Source organism: Filicampus tigris, chromosome 9, assembly GCF_054856515.1.
Source record: "Filicampus tigris isolate MCC_2025a chromosome 9, RoL_Ftig_1.0, whole genome shotgun sequence".
NCBI lineage: Eukaryota > Metazoa > Chordata > Actinopteri > Syngnathiformes > Syngnathidae > Filicampus > Filicampus tigris.
This window is the reverse complement of record NC_141225.1, coordinates 11879993-11902642: the sequence shown is the minus strand read 5'-3', so window position 1 is coordinate 11902642 and position 22650 is coordinate 11879993. Positions and strand designations below refer to the sequence as shown.

Here is a 22650-nt window from a genome sequence, read left to right as displayed (position 1 = left end):
AAACTGTTGATTTTTTTCACACTCCAGGACAGGTTTACAAGTACTCCCCACAGTTTCCACTGTATCTTTTTTTAAACTTCCAAAATAAGGTTTAATTTTCTTTTGAGGTTAAAAAATGCCTTGTCACTGCAACTTTTTTCTTTTTTATCCATTTTAGATTATGTGGACCTGTTATATATGAACGGTCCAGCTCAATGTCTGAGAAAGATTGACTCTGTGTTTCATGCTTCTCTGAGGTTTATTACTAAATGTAGAGCCTTGACACATCATTGTGAATTGTGTTCTCCAGTGGGATAGCCTTCTTTGCTCACCAGAAGATTGGCTCAGTGGTACACTTTTATTTATAAGGCCATTCTTGGACTGCTGCCTTCTTACATTTGTAATTTGATGGTAGTTTCACAGAAAAGTGTTGATTCTTACAGGTTGTGTTCAAATCAGATTTTGTTGCTAACTGTTCCATTTTCCCATCCGAATTTGGAAAAGGGGCTTGTCTTTGCTCTTTCTACATGGAACCTGTTCCAAAAGGACTGGCAACTAAAGGAACTTATCTCCTTGAATTACTTTAAATGCAGACTGAGATAACTTGAGACAGCCTCCTTAAACCAACTGTTTTGTCGAATTTGTTTTTAATCTCAATAGGACATTCTTGGTTAAATAAAAGTCAAATAAGAAGAAGGGTGTTCAAAAATGGTACCTTACCTGGAACCACTTATTTTGTTAGCATTCACAAACCTTTTGAACATGTAAATGCAAAATAAAACTGGACAACGTACCAATCTGCACCGCATGATGAAACACGGGCTGCCCCTTTAAGTACCATACCCACTGAGGTTGGTCATCCATGTAAAAGGCGTCCCAAATGCATTCAGTGCAGACCAGTTATTTTAGTACCTTCCACAACCGTAGTCAACAGTGCCAGAATGTACTACATGGTGGAAATAGGGCTCTTTCTTTATGTAATGTGCCATGTTGATTGGCATCCCAACAGAAGGGTGCCGAAATTGATATCGTATAAATCAGTCATTTATTGTCTGCCAGACATGATGCCCCAAACCGTCGAAGAAAAGGACCTGTTTCTGTCCCTCTAGGTACCACTCTATGGTTGTTACCTAAGCAGAAGTCTGTCCAAAATTATTTACCAATCAGACCAGATATTTTGGTCCCATTCACAACTGATGATCATGAAAATACAAAAAAAAAATGGTAGAGCATACATTCATATTAGTTGTGTTGTGAAGCACAAGATAAATTACAATTTTCTGTTCCTTTATTTGTACCATACCCACTGTGGTTGGTGCCCAATGGTACGGTACTGAGTAGTTATTTCTGGACTGTTCCAGAATTTGATTTTTGATTTTTTTTCCTGTTCCTTGAGGTACCATCTCAATTGTGATCCGTATCATTTACCAAATTGTTGACTAAAGGAAATTGTGAGCAGAACCGAACCGTATGATGGAAACAAGCCTTTAGTTATGTTTATTGTCTTACCTAAAACATAATGGCAAAAATCTCACTTGTTAGGAACAATTTGGCGAAGACTCTTAATGTTCCTTTAGTTGTACCATAGCACTGTGGTTGGTACCTCAACAGAAGGATGCCCCCCCCAAAAAAAACCTTTGGAACAAGAGTGTTGTACCAAACAGGAGGGATATGTTCTTCCATATTTGCTTTATGTTCTTCCATGCTTCCTGTGTGTGTCCTGGCCTGTTGTCCTGATATTTTTGTCAATTTTGTGTACTCCAATTGTAGGCACATACTTGACACTTGAAGCGTACATTTTACACGTTTTATTTCCTTTTACGCATATCCTAGTTTTGAATAATGTTGTATTGTAAGAGTTATAAAATCCTCCGCCAAGTCAATGAGCACTTTTGTGGCTATGACATTACGTACAGCTATTAGCCACAACCTGCATTACACATTGAGTGTTTGCACGGGTGCTCGTCTCGCGGCTTAAAATGTCATGTTATTGATTGGACTCCGGGTGGGAGCACATTAGCGGCAGTTTACTCGGAGGCTAATTGGAAAAGTATGAAAAATGTTAGCGTAACGACTTGGGTAAGACAAGCATGATGAAGTGGACGATTGTAACGTTCATCTGACACATGCAAGGTGTCCTAAATGTACACAGTCTCTTGTATTTGGAGCATTGCGCTTTCCCTCTTACGTCTATTACGCCTGTGCTGTGATTGGCCAGCATTTCAATCCAATGTCAATTATCATAGCAGCGCCACAGAGCTCTTAAAGTGCATTTCCCCTACTCATAAAAGACATAATGTTCCATATTAATGGGAAAAGTTGTGTGAAGGTCTTTTTCTGTTCCTTCTGGTGACTCCTACCCACTGGCCCACTTTAGATCAGCTATCAGACGTTCCTTCAGTTTCAGTCTGCTTTAAGTTTGGCCTATATTGTGATTGGCCAGCATTTCAGAAACTGCTTGTGCAATTATTAGGTGGTCTACAATGCAATTTTTAAAGCAACACCGCAGATATCTAACGGCGTTTTCTGCTCTTTTATACAATATGGCTTCCCCTACAGTCCTCTTTTTAAGTTACAGTTATTTTAGGCAGTATCATTGGATAGTCACCACTTGCCTCTTAAAGAGTCTGTCAAAAAGGGAACATGTTTGAAATGCGCTTCTTTCCCTTTTTGTTTGTCATTGCAAAATGTTGAATAGAACCCAATAAATGCTTTTTAAATGGCTAGCAGTGACTCTTCTGATCCTTTTCTATTGTTCTATTAGCGGTGCGATAGACCTGCTCTACTAGCCAACCATTTCCATTCCACCTTATCTCCCTGTAGACAGCTGAATTCAAAGATAGACTAACAACCCTTTCTATTTCTAATCCTTCTTTCTAGGCCTGATGCCCGTTGTCCTATTTTTCAGTCAAACCTTGTCATCAGTGCCTTTTTTTCCCACCTTGGTCTTCTTCTTCTTGTTTGACTGGGTTTTCATTGTTAAGTGTGAAATGATCCCAAACTTTGGACATTCTTTGTCTTTTACGGGCTCTTTCGTCCTGTATTGCCATCATCAATCATCATTTCTGGACCATAAAAATGAGAAAGAGATTGTGTCCGCTATTGCCCATCTCCAGCTTGGTGCGAACATTGTGGCACACATAGTGTGTGCGCTGTTTGCTGATGCGGCGAAAAAGCGACAGTTTGACGTTTGCATGATTTGGGACATTCTATGTTTGATGTGGCCAATCTAGCATGCTTATGCCTGTTGGTGAATATTATTTGAGTTTTTATCTTCTCTTTTTTTGAAGTAAAACATGTTTATATGGGTGTTTTTGTTTTACACAGCATGAGTCCTATATAATATAAAACCATAGGTTACTATATAGTAGGGCTGGGAAAAAATATCGTATCGCGAAGTGTCGCGATCCTTTTTATGTCAATACAAGTATCAATCCGTTGATGAAGTATCACGATACTGTACTTTCAATATCTTATGTTTTCTTATGTTTTGCGCATTCTATAACATACTTTTGAAACATTTGCGGTCCTGAAAGTTGTGCTATGTGAATGGAGTTTTATTTATTGCACTCCTGTGTGTCAGGAACAGTTACTGGAACAGTTTTTGCCTTTTTCAATCGTGAAACTTGAATAAATGTCAAATGGCACTTAAATTAAAACTTTCGAAACACATGCCTCAGTTTTTTTAAATATATAATTTTATAATATTTAAGTATCACAATACGTATCAGATTGCCACCCAAGTATCGGGATCTGTATCGGATCGGGACAAAAGTGGATCGTCCCATCCCAACTATATAGTAAACTAGAATAAAGGTTTGGATTTTTATTACGTGCAAAACAAGCATATTTACTTGTGCAATGGAAATTAGCAAAACGTTACTAAACATGAGTGCTACTCCAGCACTTTTACTGTGTAAAAGTAGCACACAGAAGATAAAAGACTGTAGGCCCCTGGTGTAGACCATTAAGATGTCAATTTGCTACATTAGAGATGTGGCCATGATTAGATAAGCAAGACAATTGCAGAGATTATTCCTACTTAAATTAATGGGGGGCAGAGTGAAAAATACTATATACGGTAATTTTATTTTATGTATTTTTCTCTTCCGTGTCTGCACTCTCGGATGGTGACGCCTGTAAAGTTACAGTAAGTTGTACATGCAGTTTGAATCTGAACCTACATCCATATATGAACCAGATTAAACTGAATAAGAAAATCGCACACTGAATAATAAGCATACAAAATGACCCTTTCCACTACCGTGTAGTAGTTCCTCACGAAAAAAAATCCAAACCATCAAACTCAACCGCGCATTTTAGTATAATACCTAAAGTAAAAGATGTAATACAGTAGATTCAACTCATTTACCTGACACGCATATTTAAAGTAACACCAAGGCCTTAAGTAAGCTCAATAAATAACACCGATTTGTTTAAGTGAGAAAACAAGTCAATATTTTTATATAGTGAATTCAAAAATGTATTAATGATTTCATTTCAATAGTGAGTTAACCAGTCAATATTTGTATTCAATTAAGTTCTAATTTAAACCCTCTTAGAAAAGGATTTATTGATAGACAGATACATTATCTATCCTCAAGGGAAATTCACTGTTCAACAGGTCTCCACAATGAAAACAACACAGCACAGAGCCAAGTAGGCATGCTATGGTACTCATAATATTAAAGATAAAAAATATATATAAGTACACAACAGCTAAGGATCTTTATTTTGTTTTTATATGGGGAGTAATTAAGTCAATATATTTAAATGCTTTAATTGAAGGTTTTTTTTTAAGTATTGAGTAAAAATGTCAATGTTTTTGCAATGAATTGCAAGATACGTTTTTTTATTTCAGTAGTGAGTAAACCAATAATTGAATTAATCACCATTTAAACTGTTTATACGTATTCTGTCCCTGAACAAATCTTTGAAATCAATCATGACATATTATTTATATTTCCTCATTGTTCCTGATGGTTTTGTGGTAGACCTTGTTACAATTATTAAGAGGGCCATAATAAAATTTGGTGACCTTCCCTAATGTAGTGGTGGCCTGTGAGTCACTCTTCCCCAGGGGATTCTCTTGCAGTACTTTTCCTCAGAGGCAGGGGGTGCTATGTGCGAGTGCTCCTGCTGTTGCTGCTGCTGCTGCTGCTGCTTCTGCAGTGGGCACAGCTCAAATCTCAGCACTGTGCTCAAAGACATCTTTAGAAAGAGCGTCAGTTCAATGTAAGAGTGTGTTTTCATGCTTAGCACTTGTACTCGAAGTGAATGCTATTGCCATCTACCCGTCATGCGCATATGTTGTAGTTGTATGATCAGGTGGTTAAGGCATCTGCTCAAATTAAAGCTGTCATCCCATATGGCGTCCACGTTCATAAAGTCCAATTAGATGCACTTTTACTTTGGTTAAAAAAAAAAAAAAAAAAAAAAAAAAAAAAAAAAGCTTTTAATTACGGTATTCGCACAGTCGGCATTTTGTCCTGCAGCGTGGGCTCGTGTTAGTCATTAGTCACTGTCAGGTCATGTGAGCCAAAAGTGAGTGAAAGGAGATTAGATGAGACACGGACGCAGTGGGAGACAGTGGGGAAAAATTTATGGAAGGACAAAGGAGCCTCACAAGAGGGCGCTGTAGTTTTTAGATAAAATATATTAAAGTTATGTACTGTTATGTAGTTATGCACTGAAATGTGTCAAGATCTTGTGTCATTATCCTATCATCCAAAGCTTTTCCATTGTCAGTCAGTATCTGACTGACATCCTGTTCTTGTCAACTCTCCCTGTCCTTTCTTTGATGAGTGGGGCACCGGTGTTGTCTGCCATTGTTTTGCCAATAAAACAACATTAAGTGTAGACTAGAATGCCTGCTGAATTTGTGGGCCACAATCAACGGATTCTGCTTAGTAACGAATGCGAAGGGCTGAATCGCCAAACATGCACTTTAGGGCTTTTGACTTTCGTCTCTGGCTGCAGCTCGCGAAGATTTTTAGAATCATATATTCTACCACATTCCATCAATTAATTGAGTAATCAGATAAAAATAGTTTTTGCATTATCAAACATCAATACTAATTTTAAAAATGTGTGGTGCGGGTATTATTTTGTCCACTTGGCAACACCATGCCCACGTTCTACACTGTGGTATCTGTGACTGTGAATGTGTATGGCTTGAACGGACTTTCCTCCTGGCTTGTTATTGCGTCAGCATAGTTCGACAGAGTGGTGTGTGTGAGTCTGCATGAACATTAGGCCGTGTGGAAAAATGATCCATGCAAGGTTTCAAGGCATGATTTTGCGTTGAGAATTTTTTGCAATGGAATTATTGGATTAATCATTTCCGCCCTACTTCAGCCACATTGGCCTTCTTGGGTCTGGTTTCAGTCAAAAGCAGTAGGGCTCTTGCTTGGAAATCAAGAGCTATTTGTACATTTTTGTAATGAAGATTAATTCAAATTTGTTGACTGGCAGACTGTTGAAGAGTAACATGTACCGAGTCTTACCTTAGCTACTGTATCGGCAGCTGTGACTCAGTTCATTGAGGGTTCAGGCAGTTCGAATCTTGGCTGTTTTGCTTTGCTTTTGCTGTTGCTCTTTTCCTTTAGCTTGTGTCAGCACGGAAACGCAACAAAACTAAGCTGGTCTATACTTTTTTTTTTTTCAGCAGGGGAAACTTGCTTCTGACACAGCGCTGAGAAGAAACATGGATTTCTACCTTCGATCTTAATTATGATAGGCGTCTTGGCTCAGATTGGAAGGATTCTTTTTCAAAATCAGCAGTTTTCTTTTGCGATTCCAATGAGAAATTCAATCTTTCATGGTCTTTTCTCTGTTTGTTTTTTTAAACCTTCCTGCCTGGTCATCTGCAAAGATGAGCAGCTGGGTTCAATGCCCAAGGTAGAGTTGGTGGCCACGCAGGGACATGGTGGCTCTTTTGCAGGTGCTCCATCTGCTACCGTCGATGATGTCATTTCTTTGTAGGTGTATAATGTAGTTTCCTCAGCTTGGCGCTTGATTGTGTCTACACAACCATACACGTATATGCATACACACGCACTCTTTCATGAGAGATCATTTGTTTGCTTTCAATTTGAGGATCTGGCCGACGCAGATGCCCGCCTTGGCAGGCACACAGTACAGCCGACATGGATTCAGTCTACTTGGAGAGTACGGTCGGAAAGTGTGGGGGGGAAAAGATGATGCAGTACTAAGTGGAGAAACTACAAGCAAACAAGGCTAGTACAAGCTGATTATTTGCATTATCGTTCATTTCTTATGAGGATTCTTTTTCTGGCAATGAGGCCGAACGGAATGGAAGGAGCAGAGTATGTTTTGATGAATAATAGATTATGCTGATGTAAATGACAAATGATACATGAATACATTCAGACGCTAAATAGACAGAAACATGATATGCACAGCACCAAAAGTAGTCAGTTGAAATGCATGTTGCAAAAAAACATTTATCAATAAATAGTCTACCCATATAACACACGTATAAAAAGAACAATACTATGCTACACATATTGCTTATAGAAACTGAAAATGACATCACAACTGCTCACAACGACCAATCACGGCTGAACTGTCCTCTGAATCTGAGCCGTGATTGGTCATTGTGAGCAGTTGTAATGTAATTTCCAGTCGACAGAAGGCAAAATGGCCACCCCTAGAGATGGCTAAAAACGAGTGCATTTTGCTGCTTAACTTGTATTCCACAAACGCAAAATTAATCAGAATGTTTCAACTAGTGGGCCTGCTTGGAACATATTCTTGAAAAAAACATGTTTGGGTTGACTTCCGCTTTAAGGACATTCCAAATTGTTGTATTGGCTTTGCCCAATGTTTGTTCAATAGCTCTGATTGATTTTCCCTCTTCTCTCAGCTTCAAAGTGGTTTGCTTTTATCCCATAGACAGCTCTCGGGCTTCAAGTTTTCTTGACAGCAAATGCATTTTTCACAGGTGCAACACAAAGCCAAAAAACAGCAGTATCTAATATTTAGGCAATAAATCTAAAAGGAAAACACCTGAGTAACTATAAACATCCATCAGTCATGTGTTTCAATACTTTGGCTTCTGGCTTGAAAAAAAAAGTGCTCAGTCCTGAGTTGTTTAATATATGTAGAGGTAAATTCCATGAAATAAAACCAGGTATTCTGAACTTTTGTCTCATATTCATCTTTTGATCTGAAACAAAATGTCTTCAGTACAGAAACACAGGAATTGACCTTGCCGTTCCAATGCTTTTGCAGCGCACTTTAGTTATATAAATTGCATCTTAATGGGCATATGAGAAGATGGACATGGATAGAATTCAAAAGAGAAAAACACTCCATCAGCAATGCAGCAATTGAGTTAGCAAAAAAATTTAATTTTGGTAGCGACGCACTAATAATGCACTCAAAGCATTCATATAAACCTGATAAACATGCACATACTTACAGAAATTGCACCTTAATGGGCATTTGCGAAATGACATCGATGCCGTTCACTTCCTTCTTGTCAGCCAGCCATGCATGCAATTTACTCCCTGATAAAACGGCCACAAGAGGGCTTCAGTGACTTGTATTGGTGACTAGTATTGGCAGCCGTTGAAAATACCCGATACCGGTATCGGTACTCGCCCATCTCTAGCATATTGTGTAGGCATACGTGAATGCGAACAGCAGCATTGTAAGTGGCAAAGAAACTATATACCGGTAGGTATCAATAACTAGTCCATATATAGGCAGTTGAGAAAGAAATAATAGTATTAGATAGAGCATTGAATATGAACAGCAGCAAGAATAGTCAGCAGAATTGCACGTAACACCAAACCTAGAATGACTCAATAGTTAAAAGCAATTGTCAATTAAATAAACAGCAGCAAAATTTACTACCAGCTTTGACAACTATATGTGACTGACTGCTCAATGGTCAGAAAGGAGGTCCAAGTGTCTTCTCTTGTCGTCTTGAAGAGATGCCGCCCGATGAAATGAGAGGGGTGACGCCACAGCACCCCCCCCCCACTTTCAAATCAGCCCATCCTCCCCGGCGACAGTGCGATGCTGCATGCCGCCTCTTCCATTTTGTCGTCAGAGCGGCTACCGGCCTCCCTCCCCCGCGCGCACACCTCCTCTTTCTCCGCATCTGAGAGGAGCATCCTCTCCTTTCTCCTCCTCGTCCTTTCACCGGTCTCTCTCTCCCTCTCCCTCTCTCGCTCTCTCTCTCTCTCTCTCTCTCTCTCTTGCTCTCTCTCGCTCTCTGGTTGTCCTCAGAATGAGGTTAGCAGCTCCGTTAGCTCCGCTAGATCGAAAAAGAAGCGGCGGAGTTACCGCAGTGGCGGGCTGTGGTTGTACCTCCGCGCGACGCTCCCGCACCCGTGCTGTCCTTGACGTTCTGTCCTCTCGGAACTAACCGCCTCCTTCTCCTCCTCTCCATCTCTCTCTCCAGCAGTGATGGGGAGGACCACCATGTAGAGGCGGCAGCCGTTTCGCAGCAATGGGAAGCCACACATGGAGCGGGTCTGGACTGCAGCCGTGGTGAGCCTGAGCCCCCGCATCCCCCAAGCTTCGCAACCTTCTCAGGACCTGACCACAGGGGCCGTCCGACGCTCACCTGGATGCTCCCCAAGTCTGTTCTTCGTCACCCCCTCCATCCTCCTCTTCCCGCTTCTTTTTCTGCTCTGATGCTGAAACAGATGCTCCAATAATTGGATTTTGCCCTCCCTTTTTAAAATCTCCACAAGTGGCATTCCCATTTATTTGATCTTTTTGTCTACTTGAATCCCACTTTGGAGACTGATCCCAAGCCTATTAGCAATAACCGACCGGCCGGCATCATGGGGGACATGTCGAACAGCGATTTCTACGCCAAGAACCAAAGAAATGAGGGCGCCAACCACGCGGCGGGCTTCGGCTGCTCGCTCATGGAGCTGCGCTCGCTCATGGAGCTTCGCGGCACCGAGGCGGTGGTCAAGCTCCAGGAGGACTACGGGGGCGTTGAGGGACTGTGCAAACGACTGAAAACCTCACCCACGGAAGGTGAGTCCCCCACCACCACACTCACACACTCTCCTGTGCTTGTGCTTGCAGGATGTCTTTTACTGATGAATCCATGACTCACATCCTGCTGGGATGGAGTCTTGGAGGAAGTGGTTGTAGGAACATCCTCACAGCAGAGGGAGTCCCTTTTGAAATGCCTCCCTTAAGCCAGGTTACCTGTTTAGTATGCATAGGACGCTCACCCCTCACTCCCGCCCGCTGCCTTCCATGTCATTCTCCCATCAGCCAGTCGGACGCATCCTTATTTAGAAGATTGTTTCAGTGTCATGTGGGATATGCACAGCCCTCAATGGGAGTGAATGCTATAATCATTCACGATCACATAATAGGAGTTTTTACTAATGCAAGAGGCTAGGGCTGGGCGATTATAGCAAAAATAATAATCCTAATTATTTTGATTGATATTGAAATCATAATTGGTAAGCACGATTATTCATTGAGTTCAAAACATACTATTTATTGAACTACCAACACTCAACTTTAAATATAACTTGAAAGAACAACCGGAGAATAGATTAGTAACAAGGTAAAATAATACTCTAAAATAATAGCAACATAAAACAATAAATAAGTAATAAGTAAATTTCTGCTGTTCCTGCTGTGCACACCTTGGCCTATTAGGGGCACTGTTGTGTCGTGCATGCATTGAGTACACGCTTAAAGTTTAATAGGATTACAAAGAAAATGTAAAAAAAGAAAGTTGGTATTGAGCTTTACTAATATAAATTGTTTTTCACAACTAAGGAAGAATATTTCCATTTTAATACGGCTATATTACTTGTCTGTATGTGTTCCTACAGCGTTTGTGTGTCAATATTTGTTATGTTAAAGAATATCACTCACTGAAGTCAATGCTAATGCTCTGTTAGCGCCTGTCACAGGGATTTTACATTCACTGCTAGCATTAGCATAAGCAGCGACGTTTCGAAAATGAAATATGTCTTGTACAGTATTTAAATATGCAATGTGTGTAATACGTTTTCTTGTGTGTTTAGTTTTACAATAAACTCTAACTGAGGTGTCATCAAACTGCTTAAAACACACTCAGGGAGAGCAGAATAACATTAGTTACACACTTTCGGCACAAGCACAACGGTGTATTCAGGGTACTTTCACAACTTGGGAACTTGTAGGAACTGCAGTTTACTGAGTCCGTTGTGAAACTGTCCATATGTCTGTATGATGCGGCACCCAGGACACACCAGAAGGAGCAGCACAATGTCCATTGAATAGTAGCAAAAAAATGTGCCAAAATCGGTTTAGTCCTTTACATTTGTTTAATTGTTATGACTGTATGTTTTTATGAAGTACGAGGCGAGAAAGGATTAATTGCATTTCCATTCATTTCTAAAGTGAAGATTTGAGATACGAGTGTTTTAATTTAGGATTGTGGTCGCGGAAACAATTAAACTCATATAAGGCAAAACTGTACATCAGTAGACTGTTTCCAAAATTAATTTAGTAGGATTTTGTACAAAAATGACGCAGCAACTATTCTGTGAAAAATCCACCTACTGACTGCTTTTGTGCGCATGCCAAAGCCATAAAATGAGTTGAGGACTTTCTTCTAGACATACAGTATTTAGTGCTTTGCTGCAAACCAATTACTTGGGAGTTCTTGCTATTTCCGGCTAGGCTTGGTCCCAATAGTTGATTAATGACATGGTGGTAATATGCCTGCCTTAATGTCATGACAACTTTTTGTGTCGGCCACATTTGTGGAATGTCACAGTGTCTGTGGTGTTGTAGTAATTCATGTTTTCAGGACTCTTTCCTCTTCAAATATTTACTCTATTAATTATCACTCTGGCTTGGCTTTCCTGCGGTAATTTAAGCACATGTAAAGACTTTTAAAATAATCCTCTCAACATTGCCTTCATCTAAAGTCAGCCTTCAAGGCACCTGGTTGTTGCAGGACCCGTCTTAATAAACAAGATTACACACGGAGTTGCATAACAAATGCGGTGAATGACTCAGACAGGAGTCGCGGTGCAATGCGATGCCCGCAGTGTCGCGAGCGATATATGAAAATGAAACTGATTTGCCAAGTGCAATAAAATTAACATAAGTGACACATAATTTCTCACGAGCGCCCATTTTATTAGTGTACTAAACACTGCTGGAGAATTAACTGCCTGTGGACCCACACCAAATCAAAGCCCCAAGTCATAAACACCCTAAAATAAAAGGAGGAATTTTGTAATTATTAATATTTTTTACATATCTGTCAGATCTGTTGTTGTCTTGTACCACTGCTTGAAGCACAGATAGAAAGATGATGCAGTTGAGTTCATTCAGGCACCCCATTTTTCATAGCGAATCCTCAAAATGATTGTCCGTTTTTGATTCCATACCCACAACAAGGTGTCTTTTTGCAAGGTAGTTTTAATATGTGTGTGTTGTCACTATTCCACAATAGAGGCAATTTTCTTAAGTGCGTGTAAGGAACTAATTTGCGTTGTGACATAAGAAAGAAGCCATGCTCAGTTACCGCCGTAGTTACTGTTTTTCGTTTGATTTTTCTATATTTCTGGACTGACTTGTTTCTGTTAGTGTACCGGTAATTATTTTCCAATTGGGTTTGCATAGGTCAGTGATGGACTACATCGATCTCTGACTTACACATTTGGGTCACGATGATGCCACAAAAACAGAACACAGTTATGAACCCAGAACCCCCTGTAAAAATTATTTTGACCATACAAAATCATGTAGTGTATTCCTTTTTTTTCTGTTAACATCTCAAAAAGCCACACATTTGTGTTTTTGTGCTCTTTCCGAAATGCCCAATGATGCCACAAAATGGCTGCAAAGTATGCATGTGTTATACAGCTCGATTGAGAGACAAGTTTGATGTGCCCGGGAGGAGCTAAATTTAGCCTGGGTTGTTCATGGAAGATGGAGAGTTATCGATGCATGTAGGCTACATGCAGACTTCCGTTGCATTTTTAAAATGAAATCAATAATTTATCAAATAAATATTGTAAGATGAGTTTGCAAACATATTGAAACCAATTAGGGATCATAGTTTCTTGTATATTTACAGTTTAAAACAATTAATATAGGCAATTCCAAACATTTTTAGGTGAGTGAGTCAATTTCTCTCGACCGAGCTCTTTCTCAGTCCCCTATGAAGAGTGGAAGATTACTGTATACGTACCCTATTTTTCTGCTGGCTCTTTTGACAGAAAATCCTCATTTAGGATTCTCCCAATGCCAAATGCTGTACAGTATATTAATATCAATAATACAGCAATACAATATGTAAATAGGCTTTAAATTATTCAGAACCTCTCGGATGAACCACATGCCTTAGTGTGGACTTGTGAGAGTAATTGGATTTACAGCAACACGTTGTTCCTTTTGTGCCGCGTTGTACTCAGATAACGACTTGTTTCCATACCGTGTTAAGAGTCGTCTTTATCGGATGCATGTGTGTGGCGAAGATGCTAACAAGCAGGATACTTGCGCTGTTCTCCTGGTGAGAATCATTAATTGATGGAATGCATTAGTCCGTCGCTTCGCATGGAAAGCGCTGTCATTTGCATTAGTGATCCCAGGTGATGCATGTTTACGCCGTATCGGTCCGTTCTGTGTGGCTGCGTCGGAGAAAAACATGTAACGTGAGAAATATGATCATGCTAATTAGCTGCGAGGGTATTGCTTTGCAGGCAGCTGTGCGTGTGTGTGCAAGGGCCGGCAGTAGGGAAGAGGCCCTTGCGTACGGCCGACCTATTACCGCCCCTGCTGCCTGGACTTGCCCGTTCACATGATATCCACAGTGCATGGATAGCTACGGTATAATCCATTATTCAGCGTTTATGTATAGGCCCCGTCGAATACAAATTCCAATTTCACTTACGGTAAGTTCTTGAGCAACTTGTTATTCATAAATCTGATTACAGATTAAAGCATAGTAAGGAATATTTGTTTTCATCCATGTACAGTATTTTCTATACAGCTTCTCCTCAAGTGTCGCGGGTAACAAGGGGCTCATTCTGGCTAATCTTTGGTGAGAGAAGTGAGGTGTGCCAGTCAGTTGCCACTTGTACAGTCTACAAGTGAAGAGTTCAAACTCAATGAGTGAAGAAACTACTTTGTATTATTCTGTAGACTGTTGTACACACATAATGATTTGTACTGTGTTTCCAGCAAAATTTTCTTTGTAACCTACTGTTGTATGAAATCATTCGTATTTGATCAAACACTGTACAACCAAGCAGATGAAATTATATATTTAATCGACAACAAGCACTCATGGGGGGAAATAATTTCATTGTTAGTCTCTTAATTGTTAATTTACATCTTAATTACAATCAAATTAATCTCTCTATTGTGATACAAATTAAGGATAATCACATTTAACGAGAATCCTGTCGCCGCAGGCGTGGTTGTCTTGCAGGTTTGATGATCGTAGTCGTAGTTTTTCACACAATTTCAAGTTGAGGGTTTGGGTTTGTTATTTGCATATTAATATTTGTATATAACATTTACTTTAATTAAAAAAAGTATTTTTCAAGTGACCCAAGTGACAAAAACCGTAATAGAACAGCCTCCTCTTTTGTAAGACACTCATTTTCAAACTTAATATCTGTTCATCAATTATATAAGATTATGTTTAAAAAAAACCGATTCAGCTAAGAGGCCAATTTTCTATATTTGAGATTCATAGAATGTATTGATTGTGTGCAGTTGACGTGCCGATGCGGAGGCAGGATGTTTTTGCTCACAGCATGCGTTGCCGTATAGGTGAGTGCGGGGTGAAGAAGCTAGTGTTCCCCTCAGGCAGACAGCAGGTGAATAAGTCATGCAGGGGCCAGATGGGATGTCAGTGAATTTACAGCTCACTTTCACAGATGCTCCTACAGGATGCTTCACGTGCTACGGAGCCGACTCTTCGTTACTCCTGGAAAGGGAGAGGACGCTTACTGCGGTTGCTGACATTACACATTCAGCTCTAGAAATGCTGCAACACCTTGGTTTATCAGAACAAATCTCTGATGTAGTAAGAACAGGACGGGAGGTGAGGACTACAGCAGGCAGTAACTGAAGATAAATGTAAATATTAGAAGGGGGAAATGGTCTTAACTTGGACCACAAAAATCAGCTAATGAGTCATACTGCTGAGTATTTGGGGCAGTTTACATGACGCCGTGGTATAGTAAAACATCGTCAGGTAGAAATTCGTACGCTAACCGATAAGTGAATTACACAAACAGCCGACCTATTTGTAAAGTATGAGAGACCCCACCTATGTGCTAATTGCGCTTATAGTGTGTGATGTATTTGAGATGACCAACACAGGATACCACATACATAGCAGTTTCTGTTGTAGTGCCAAGACTGCATCTCGACTGCCAGAAAATTCAAAGATGAGAAATAAAAAGAGAGCGGTAGAAATAGAAGGGGATAAGCTAACTGTTAGCTTATCTGGTTACTGCATTGCACTGGCAGTCTCAAGAGTGGTAGAAATAGAAGAAGCTAAGCTAACTGTTCGCTTATGTGGTAACTGCATTGCACTGTCATTTCTAATGCGGTGAATGACATGTGAGACACGTGAAACAAACACACAACACAAGCAGTAACGCTTATACAGTGTTTGTGTGTGCCAACGACGTGAGGTTCAGCGAGCTTCCTATTTGGCTTTAGCCCCATTTCATGTCTCAATAACAGAGTCCGTGCCCAAGCCAAACCCGATGTTGACCACGCATATAAGGATTTGCATTGATTGTTGGCCCTGACCATTTTCTGAGCAGAATGCGAAGGAAAAATTGACAGTTCACACCATAGGATAATATCTCAAAATAATCTTTCAAAACGCCGGACATTCAGACCTTTTATGACTTTCACCAGAAGAAAAGGAAAACATGATTAAATTAGTCCCAAATATCATTGTGTGTAGTCGACTTTTGCGTATTGTGTGTTCTGTTAACACAGCGTGACAAAATAACCAATCAAAACATTAAATTCTTTCCTCCTTTACTTTTATATACACCGTGATGTAACCTGTCAGATTTTCTTCCAATATATCAATTATCGCCTAATCACTGTATCATGATTTTGTTGTTATTAATTGTCCAAATAATATATTATCGGAAGGTGCGATGTGAATCCTTCTGATTGTTTTCAATTTACAATGTGTTGCTTTGATCGTAGAAGTAGTAAATAACAGTTGTGTAGAGATCGAAAACACAAGCACAAAATAGCCATAAAATAAGTGTAAAGCTGGTGCAACAGCGCTTAAAACATTTCAAACCGGATTCAAAATCATATACCTACCAACAAAATGTTCAAAAGATGCTTTTAGATGGCACCCTGGATGACAAGACATTCCTGTTTCTAAATAATTTCTGATAATCAGTGATGAACAAAAAATCTGAAGATTATTTGTGAAGAATTTGTTCGCTGTTTCTAATAGGGCTGCATTGCATAGTCAAGTGCGTCTTGAAGCTTCTCCAAATTAATTAGTAAGCCTTTGGAACTGATGGTTCTTGTTCTCTACTCTCAATTAAGGAACTTTAATCAAACAGATCTAATGCCCTGTATAATAATCTACTGTGCATCTTCAACCAATGGCGACAAAATGGAGTACACTACTTGTCTTCAATCACATTCCTTAACAAGAATTAGTAAGACTGGTGTTTTATTTGGCATGTTTGGTCAATCTGAAAAAGTTCAGTTGCCAATAACAAAGCTAGGCCATGCAAACTGGAACATGAAGCCAAATGCCCATCCCTCCTTGTAATACAGTTTCGGATGTTAATCTACACACTTTAATTTGATAACTCCTCATTACACCTTCCACCTGCCCCTTTTCTTGACTTCTCCGCTCCCTTTTATTTTTATCTCTCTTTTTCACACCTCTGCTCCCATTTCTATTTCCATTTGCTGGTCGGTCGCCTGTCCCAGCGGGCCGCTGCACAGCGTAGCCTAAATATACCTGCTCTACATCTATAACCTTTATCATTTCTCTCCTCTACACATCCTTCCTTTGCATGCTCGGTAACAAGGCTAGGAAAGTAGCACGCCTTTTTAAAGGTTAAATCAAATTTCTTGATTTTTTTTTTTTCTACGAATACAGTGATGATGCAGTGCAGCAATGCGGGGGATACAGGCTTGATAGGAGCCAATTGTGTTTAGAGCAAACCCCAGAAGGACATGGCCCTGCGTTGCTTTCGCTGGCAGCAGTGACAGTGGTCACTGGTGGCCGGCTACATCATCCTTTCCTCCTGGGAGAAGGCTGTGGTGTAAACAGCCCACTCGTGTTGCTTATCGCCATATGATGCCTCCGCCTACACACACACTGACACTATTGATTTCCAGTCAGTTATGTGGCAATTTGCATCAATTTCTCATTCCATGATGATGTTTGGGGAGTTGAGCATAGCTGGCAGAAAATGTAGACTAAATACAAAAAGCAAAGACACGGAAAGGTATGAAACGAAAACAAGGACGATTCTGAGTTCTTGGTCTAACTCTGATTGATGTTCCATTCCTCGACCATGTTTTTATTACAATTGCTAAAATGTTTTTGCAAAATCCAAGTCAACTGTTAGGGCAAAGCTAGTGACCAAATCTGGCTAAAATGCTTCCAAATGGTTTTTGAAAGTGTATAAATGTGACCCAAGATCTTCATCTTCAGAGTCAGAAGGATCTAAATTTGGATCAGTTGGTTTGAAGGTCAGTGTGACGGATTATTGCATTGATCAGCTCTCTCCATCCATTTTCCTACTGCATATCCAATATCGAACAGGGACGATGCGACTTATCACGGCTGACTTTTTTGCACAAAGACGAGGTACATCTTGGACTAATCACCAGTCTTGATCTGGTCCAAATTTCACAAATGTTTCCACAAGGGTAGCTTCATATTCATACACTGGACAAATGTAGCATATCCATGCAAGCTAGCATTCTTATTTCAGGTCGAGTCTTGCATTGAGTACCAGACCGTTAACGCGCGGGAAGTGAAATTTGATTGGCATGTTTTCAGATCTCGGATAGATCACGATGTAGTAGATGATCTGGTAGTAGGACGGATGTCTGGGCCAGAGCGTGGCCATCGATTGGTGGACTATTGGAAAGTGATTGGCGTACAGTATATGATTGTGAATACAGCAAGCAATTGCTTGTAGATACACACATGGGACAAGAAAGAGACAAACATTGCTGCTTTTATTTACCAACTAGTGTGCCCGCTATTTGAGAGCCAGATCACCCACCAGTTCTTCAAATCAAATCCCCAGCGTCTGATGGGTGGTGGGTATTAATTTCCAAACCTCGCCTTCTTTCTTCCCTGATGATCATACTAATCACACCCCCTCCCTACAAATCTGTTCCTGTCTGATGAAGTCTATTTAATCTCCGTCCCACAAGGGATCTCTTGAATGGAACAAGGACAGTGTCTCCTGTTCCTGTTACCATGCAGAAGGTTACAGTGTGGGTAGAAAGAGTGGTAATAAAATAGGAGTCAGACAAGAATGGAGAGCGATGGATCCCAGAGGACCGATTTTAAATGATACACAGCCATTTTGCTGAATGAGGGAGCGAGACCGTAAGGTAGTCCAGCACAGGTGTGACTCATCAGAGGGCACACAGTTGATGTACTGCCATACACAGAAAAAAATACATCCTTTTCCTCAGTAGGGTTGTTTTTTACATTGTGCTATAAAAATGGGTACAATATAACTTCATGCTGGTTAATGTTAGAATTGATTGTTGTAAGTCAGTGTGGTAATAATTTACCAAGGTTATCAAGACTGTGTTTAAAAAGAAAAAGCCATGAAAGAGGAGAGCCATGGTTGAATACATTTAGTAGCAATGTGACAAATGGCCGCCATCTTTGTGGAACCTTCTAAAAAAATATATATACTAACATATACACATACAAATATACTCATGGAAAAAAAAACATATTAATAAAGCACATGACCCACAGTTTTATACTTCCCACACTGCTCTTCTCACGAATAATGTTCCATTTGCTTTTTAACTAATTTGGAGAAGCCCTTGGAAGAGCTTATCGGTGGATATTTTTTAACTGAAGCTAATCAGTCAATCAGAGAAGGCGTTCCCAGAGCAGGAGAAGAAACGAAAAGGGCCAAGGAGATATGTTTAAAAATAATGACGTTACACTGTTTACTCTAATTTGAAGGGATTTTTGGATCATATTTTCTGTAGTCTATTCTACTTTATAGTTTTCTCCTTGTACTTGTACTTCGGATTCCTTCCACATTTCCAAAAACATGTATGTTCGGTGCTTCAATGCTTTGTTCCATGCTATTGACTGATCTAGGGTGTACGCTGCTTCTCTCGGCAAATGTCTACAGGGACACTAGCGCACCTGTGATGCTAACTAAAACAGACGGTATAAAAAAAATTAATAGATGGAGGAAATTCCCTTGAGATCCTGCAAAATTGCCGTAATAGACGATTTATCTCTCTGCTTTTTATACAGAACCCAGTGAAAATGTACATTCCATTTACAATTCTTCCCTTTGTTGAGCTACTCAGAAATGGGTTAAAAGTTGGTGGTTTGACATGAAATAGTCATCTGATAGCGACTATTGCTTTCGATGTCACACCCCTACCCTGGTATTCCATTACCAGTTAAAGGCTTTTTCTTCCCAATCATAGGTGTATTTAATTTATTTTTTTAATCATAATTTATATTACTGTTGACAATCAGTTGTAGGAAGCTGCGTGCGTGGGTGTGTGTGTGCGTTGAGTGCCCGCTTGCACACTCATGCCTAGCAGCGATACTGTACCTGTTTACTTACCAACGCGCCACCTTCCAAAAGCTGCTAATGGCTTGTGAACCTCTCCACTGGGACATAACGTGAAGTGCGATCACTTCTCACATGTTTAAAATCTCATAAGCAATCTTTGATGTCACTCTCTGAAGTCGGCGATGACTCGGTGTGGAATTTCTCTTAGTAGATTGTGGCTTGTCAGTGGAAGTGACACACACATCGTGGACATGGCTGGAGAATGTAGTTTAGCTGTCTGAAGAGATGCTTGACTAAATTAAGTGGACGCATGCCAGTAAACAGACTTTTTTGTTCCTTTGGAGGAACACTGCCTTCCCCTTGGAGCAATTTTATTACATTTATTGCCAACATATAACATTGTACATTCACGTTAATGTCTTCTGCATATTATGTTGACCGGTCTATTGTGTTATAGGATTTCATCATAATTGTGTTGTAAGGTTTAATCTTCTTATTATGATCGTCTGTCATGTAATGACTTCACCCAGAATTTGACCTTTCTTTTCGTAAAGAAGGTCTACAGTTATATTTCTTTACTTTGTGGTAATTAGTAGTGAACTTTCAAGACCCTAAACAGTAGTACAGATTAGGGTTGTCATGATACCTAAAATGTGTTCCTTATTAACTTCATGTATTAAAATAAAGCCTTAAATTGTCATGTTTTAATAAGCTGCTACTCGTGTTCATATGGTAGCCTATATATTGTTGCAGTTGTGATACACGTTTTAAACATGATTAGAAGCAATTCAATAATTACATATATACACATTATTGAACAATTTAATCAACATTCACAAAAATCATGTCTAAAATGTGCATATTTTTTTCTATTTTTTCCACAAAATGTTCTGACGTTTTGACCATCAACCAAACTCTCAATAGCCCAGATAGATAGGCAGACAGGCAGGTTGGTAGGTGTTCTGAAGCATTTGGTCCAAAGGTACAGTGTCGTCACTGTCATGTGAAAAACACTTATCTCCATTTTTTTTTCATTTTCTTATTTTGACATGAATCATGTTTCCGCGTTACAGATGTCGCATTAAAGCGAAAATGTAAAAAGTTTCCAAAATTGGAGATACGTGTTTTTCAAAGGACAGCGACGATATACAGACTGAACAGAAACATTAGCTAAAATTAGCTCATTTTACTTATCCAAGCTTTCTTGTTTGACCTTATTTTATGCTGCTTATCTTAACGTTCTTAGTTTCGCCTATTTTAGTATCTTAGCCAATGTCGAAGCCGTCAGATGGCACTATAATGGAGCTGGACATATGAAAAGATGAATCGTCTAAGTTGAATCGTAAGCAACTATCGATTTGAATTATTAAATATGATATCCTCCTCAGCTTCCAATCCAAGTGCTTCTTCCTCCGGTCTTCCATTGTACATTTAAATTCAGTTCATGTCCTGTAGAATGTTCTGAGTGTGAAGCACCACTTGGAAGACGGTGGTGTGACAAGCAAGTTGACAGGCGTAGTGATGCTTTTAGCTGCAAACGCACAGTTCCTCCCCAGCTATAACCGGCTCATTTCTGTTCTTGTCAGCACTTTTCCAGGGTTGGCCTCTCCCTCTCCTAGCCTAACACTCGGTGTGAGTCTAACACCCTCCATCACAACACATATTTTTAAGATGTACAAACCTGGACAAACAGAATTTCTGTGTTTGTTCTCATCAGCCTTGCGGGTGAGCTTGAGCCTACCCAAGGTAGGGAAGTACTTTTGACAGGTTGCAAATCAATTACAGTCAAATATGAAAAACAAACTCAGATAATTTGTTGCACATTTTACACCCTTTTGAGAATTTGGGCAAGGCGAGGCAGCTTTATTTATACAGCACATTTCATACACAAGGGAGTCGGTGTGCTTCACACAAGCAAAGACAACACCTAAAAGCATTTAAGCACACAACAGCTAGCGACATCCAAAAGCAATTTAGTCAAATTTCCATCCTTAAATCGGGAAATCAACCCAAACATATTTTTATCAAGAATATGCTCCCAGCAGGCCCACGAGTTGAAACACGGCATTCTGATTAATATTGCGTTTGTGCAATATGAATATGAGAAAAATCTTCCCCTTTTTAGCCATCTCACAGGGCGGCCATTTTGTCACTTCTGTCAACTGAAAATGACATCACAATTGCTCATGGCTCAAATAAATGGCTCACCTGTTTTCTGAAGCTGAGCCGTGATTGGACGTTACCTGAGCCCTGAGCAGTTGTGATGTCATTTTCAGTTGGCAAAAGTGACAAAATGCCCGCCCCCAGAGATGGCTAAAAACGGGTGGATTAACTCTTATTCCACAAACGCAATATTTATCAGAATGACTTGTTTCAACTAGTGGGCTTGCATGGAAGATATTCTTGAAAAAAAAATGTTTGGGTTGACTTTACCTTTAATTGCAATATTTTCTACTAAAATCCAATAGCCTTTGATTGCACGTTGGCATTCTGAATTAGATTTTAGTGGGGGTTCTTCAAACAAACTTGACCCAGAGACTTTGCATGATTGCTACCACATTTAGCTATGTATAGATTCTTAAATAAGATTCCACTTTATTGTCATTAGACATGTCACAAGCACAAGTCAAGGAAAGACGGATTACGTCCAACCAAAAGTGTCAGCACTTTCTTCCAATGGACATATGCGCTAAAATGCCTAATTGTGACTTTTCCTCAAATTGTGTGGGCGGAGCATGGCAGCGAACTTTGCTGACTCAGCATAAAACACAAATGCATCGAACCCCTGCTGATCGCGAGGTACAAGGACCGAGCCCTGCCGCGAATAGCATAAAACCATGAATAATTGACACCTCTCCAGAGAGGGTTCCTCTTCTGCCAGAAAAATAGGAAACTG

The 22650-nt window shown here is 39.9% G+C and overlaps 1 protein-coding gene across 14 annotated transcripts in view; it reads left to right on the top strand.

The window, feature by feature from the left end:
• Positions 1-22650, top strand: part of atp2b2 (ATPase plasma membrane Ca2+ transporting 2) — a 109885-nt gene that overhangs the window by 25930 nt on the left and 61305 nt on the right. For 4 of the 14 annotated variants that reach the window (XM_086040202.1, XM_086040197.1, XM_086040203.1 and 1 more), the window contains one exon: positions 9416-10005. In XM_086040202.1, the coding sequence (XP_085896328.1) occupies positions 9804-10005 (202 nt within the window). In that variant the 5' untranslated portion in view covers positions 9416-9803. Of the gene's footprint in view, positions 1-9059; positions 10006-22650 lie in introns of those variants that run through there. The other 10 variants (XM_086040204.1, XM_086040198.1, XM_086040200.1 and 7 more) reach the window with 5 other exon arrangements.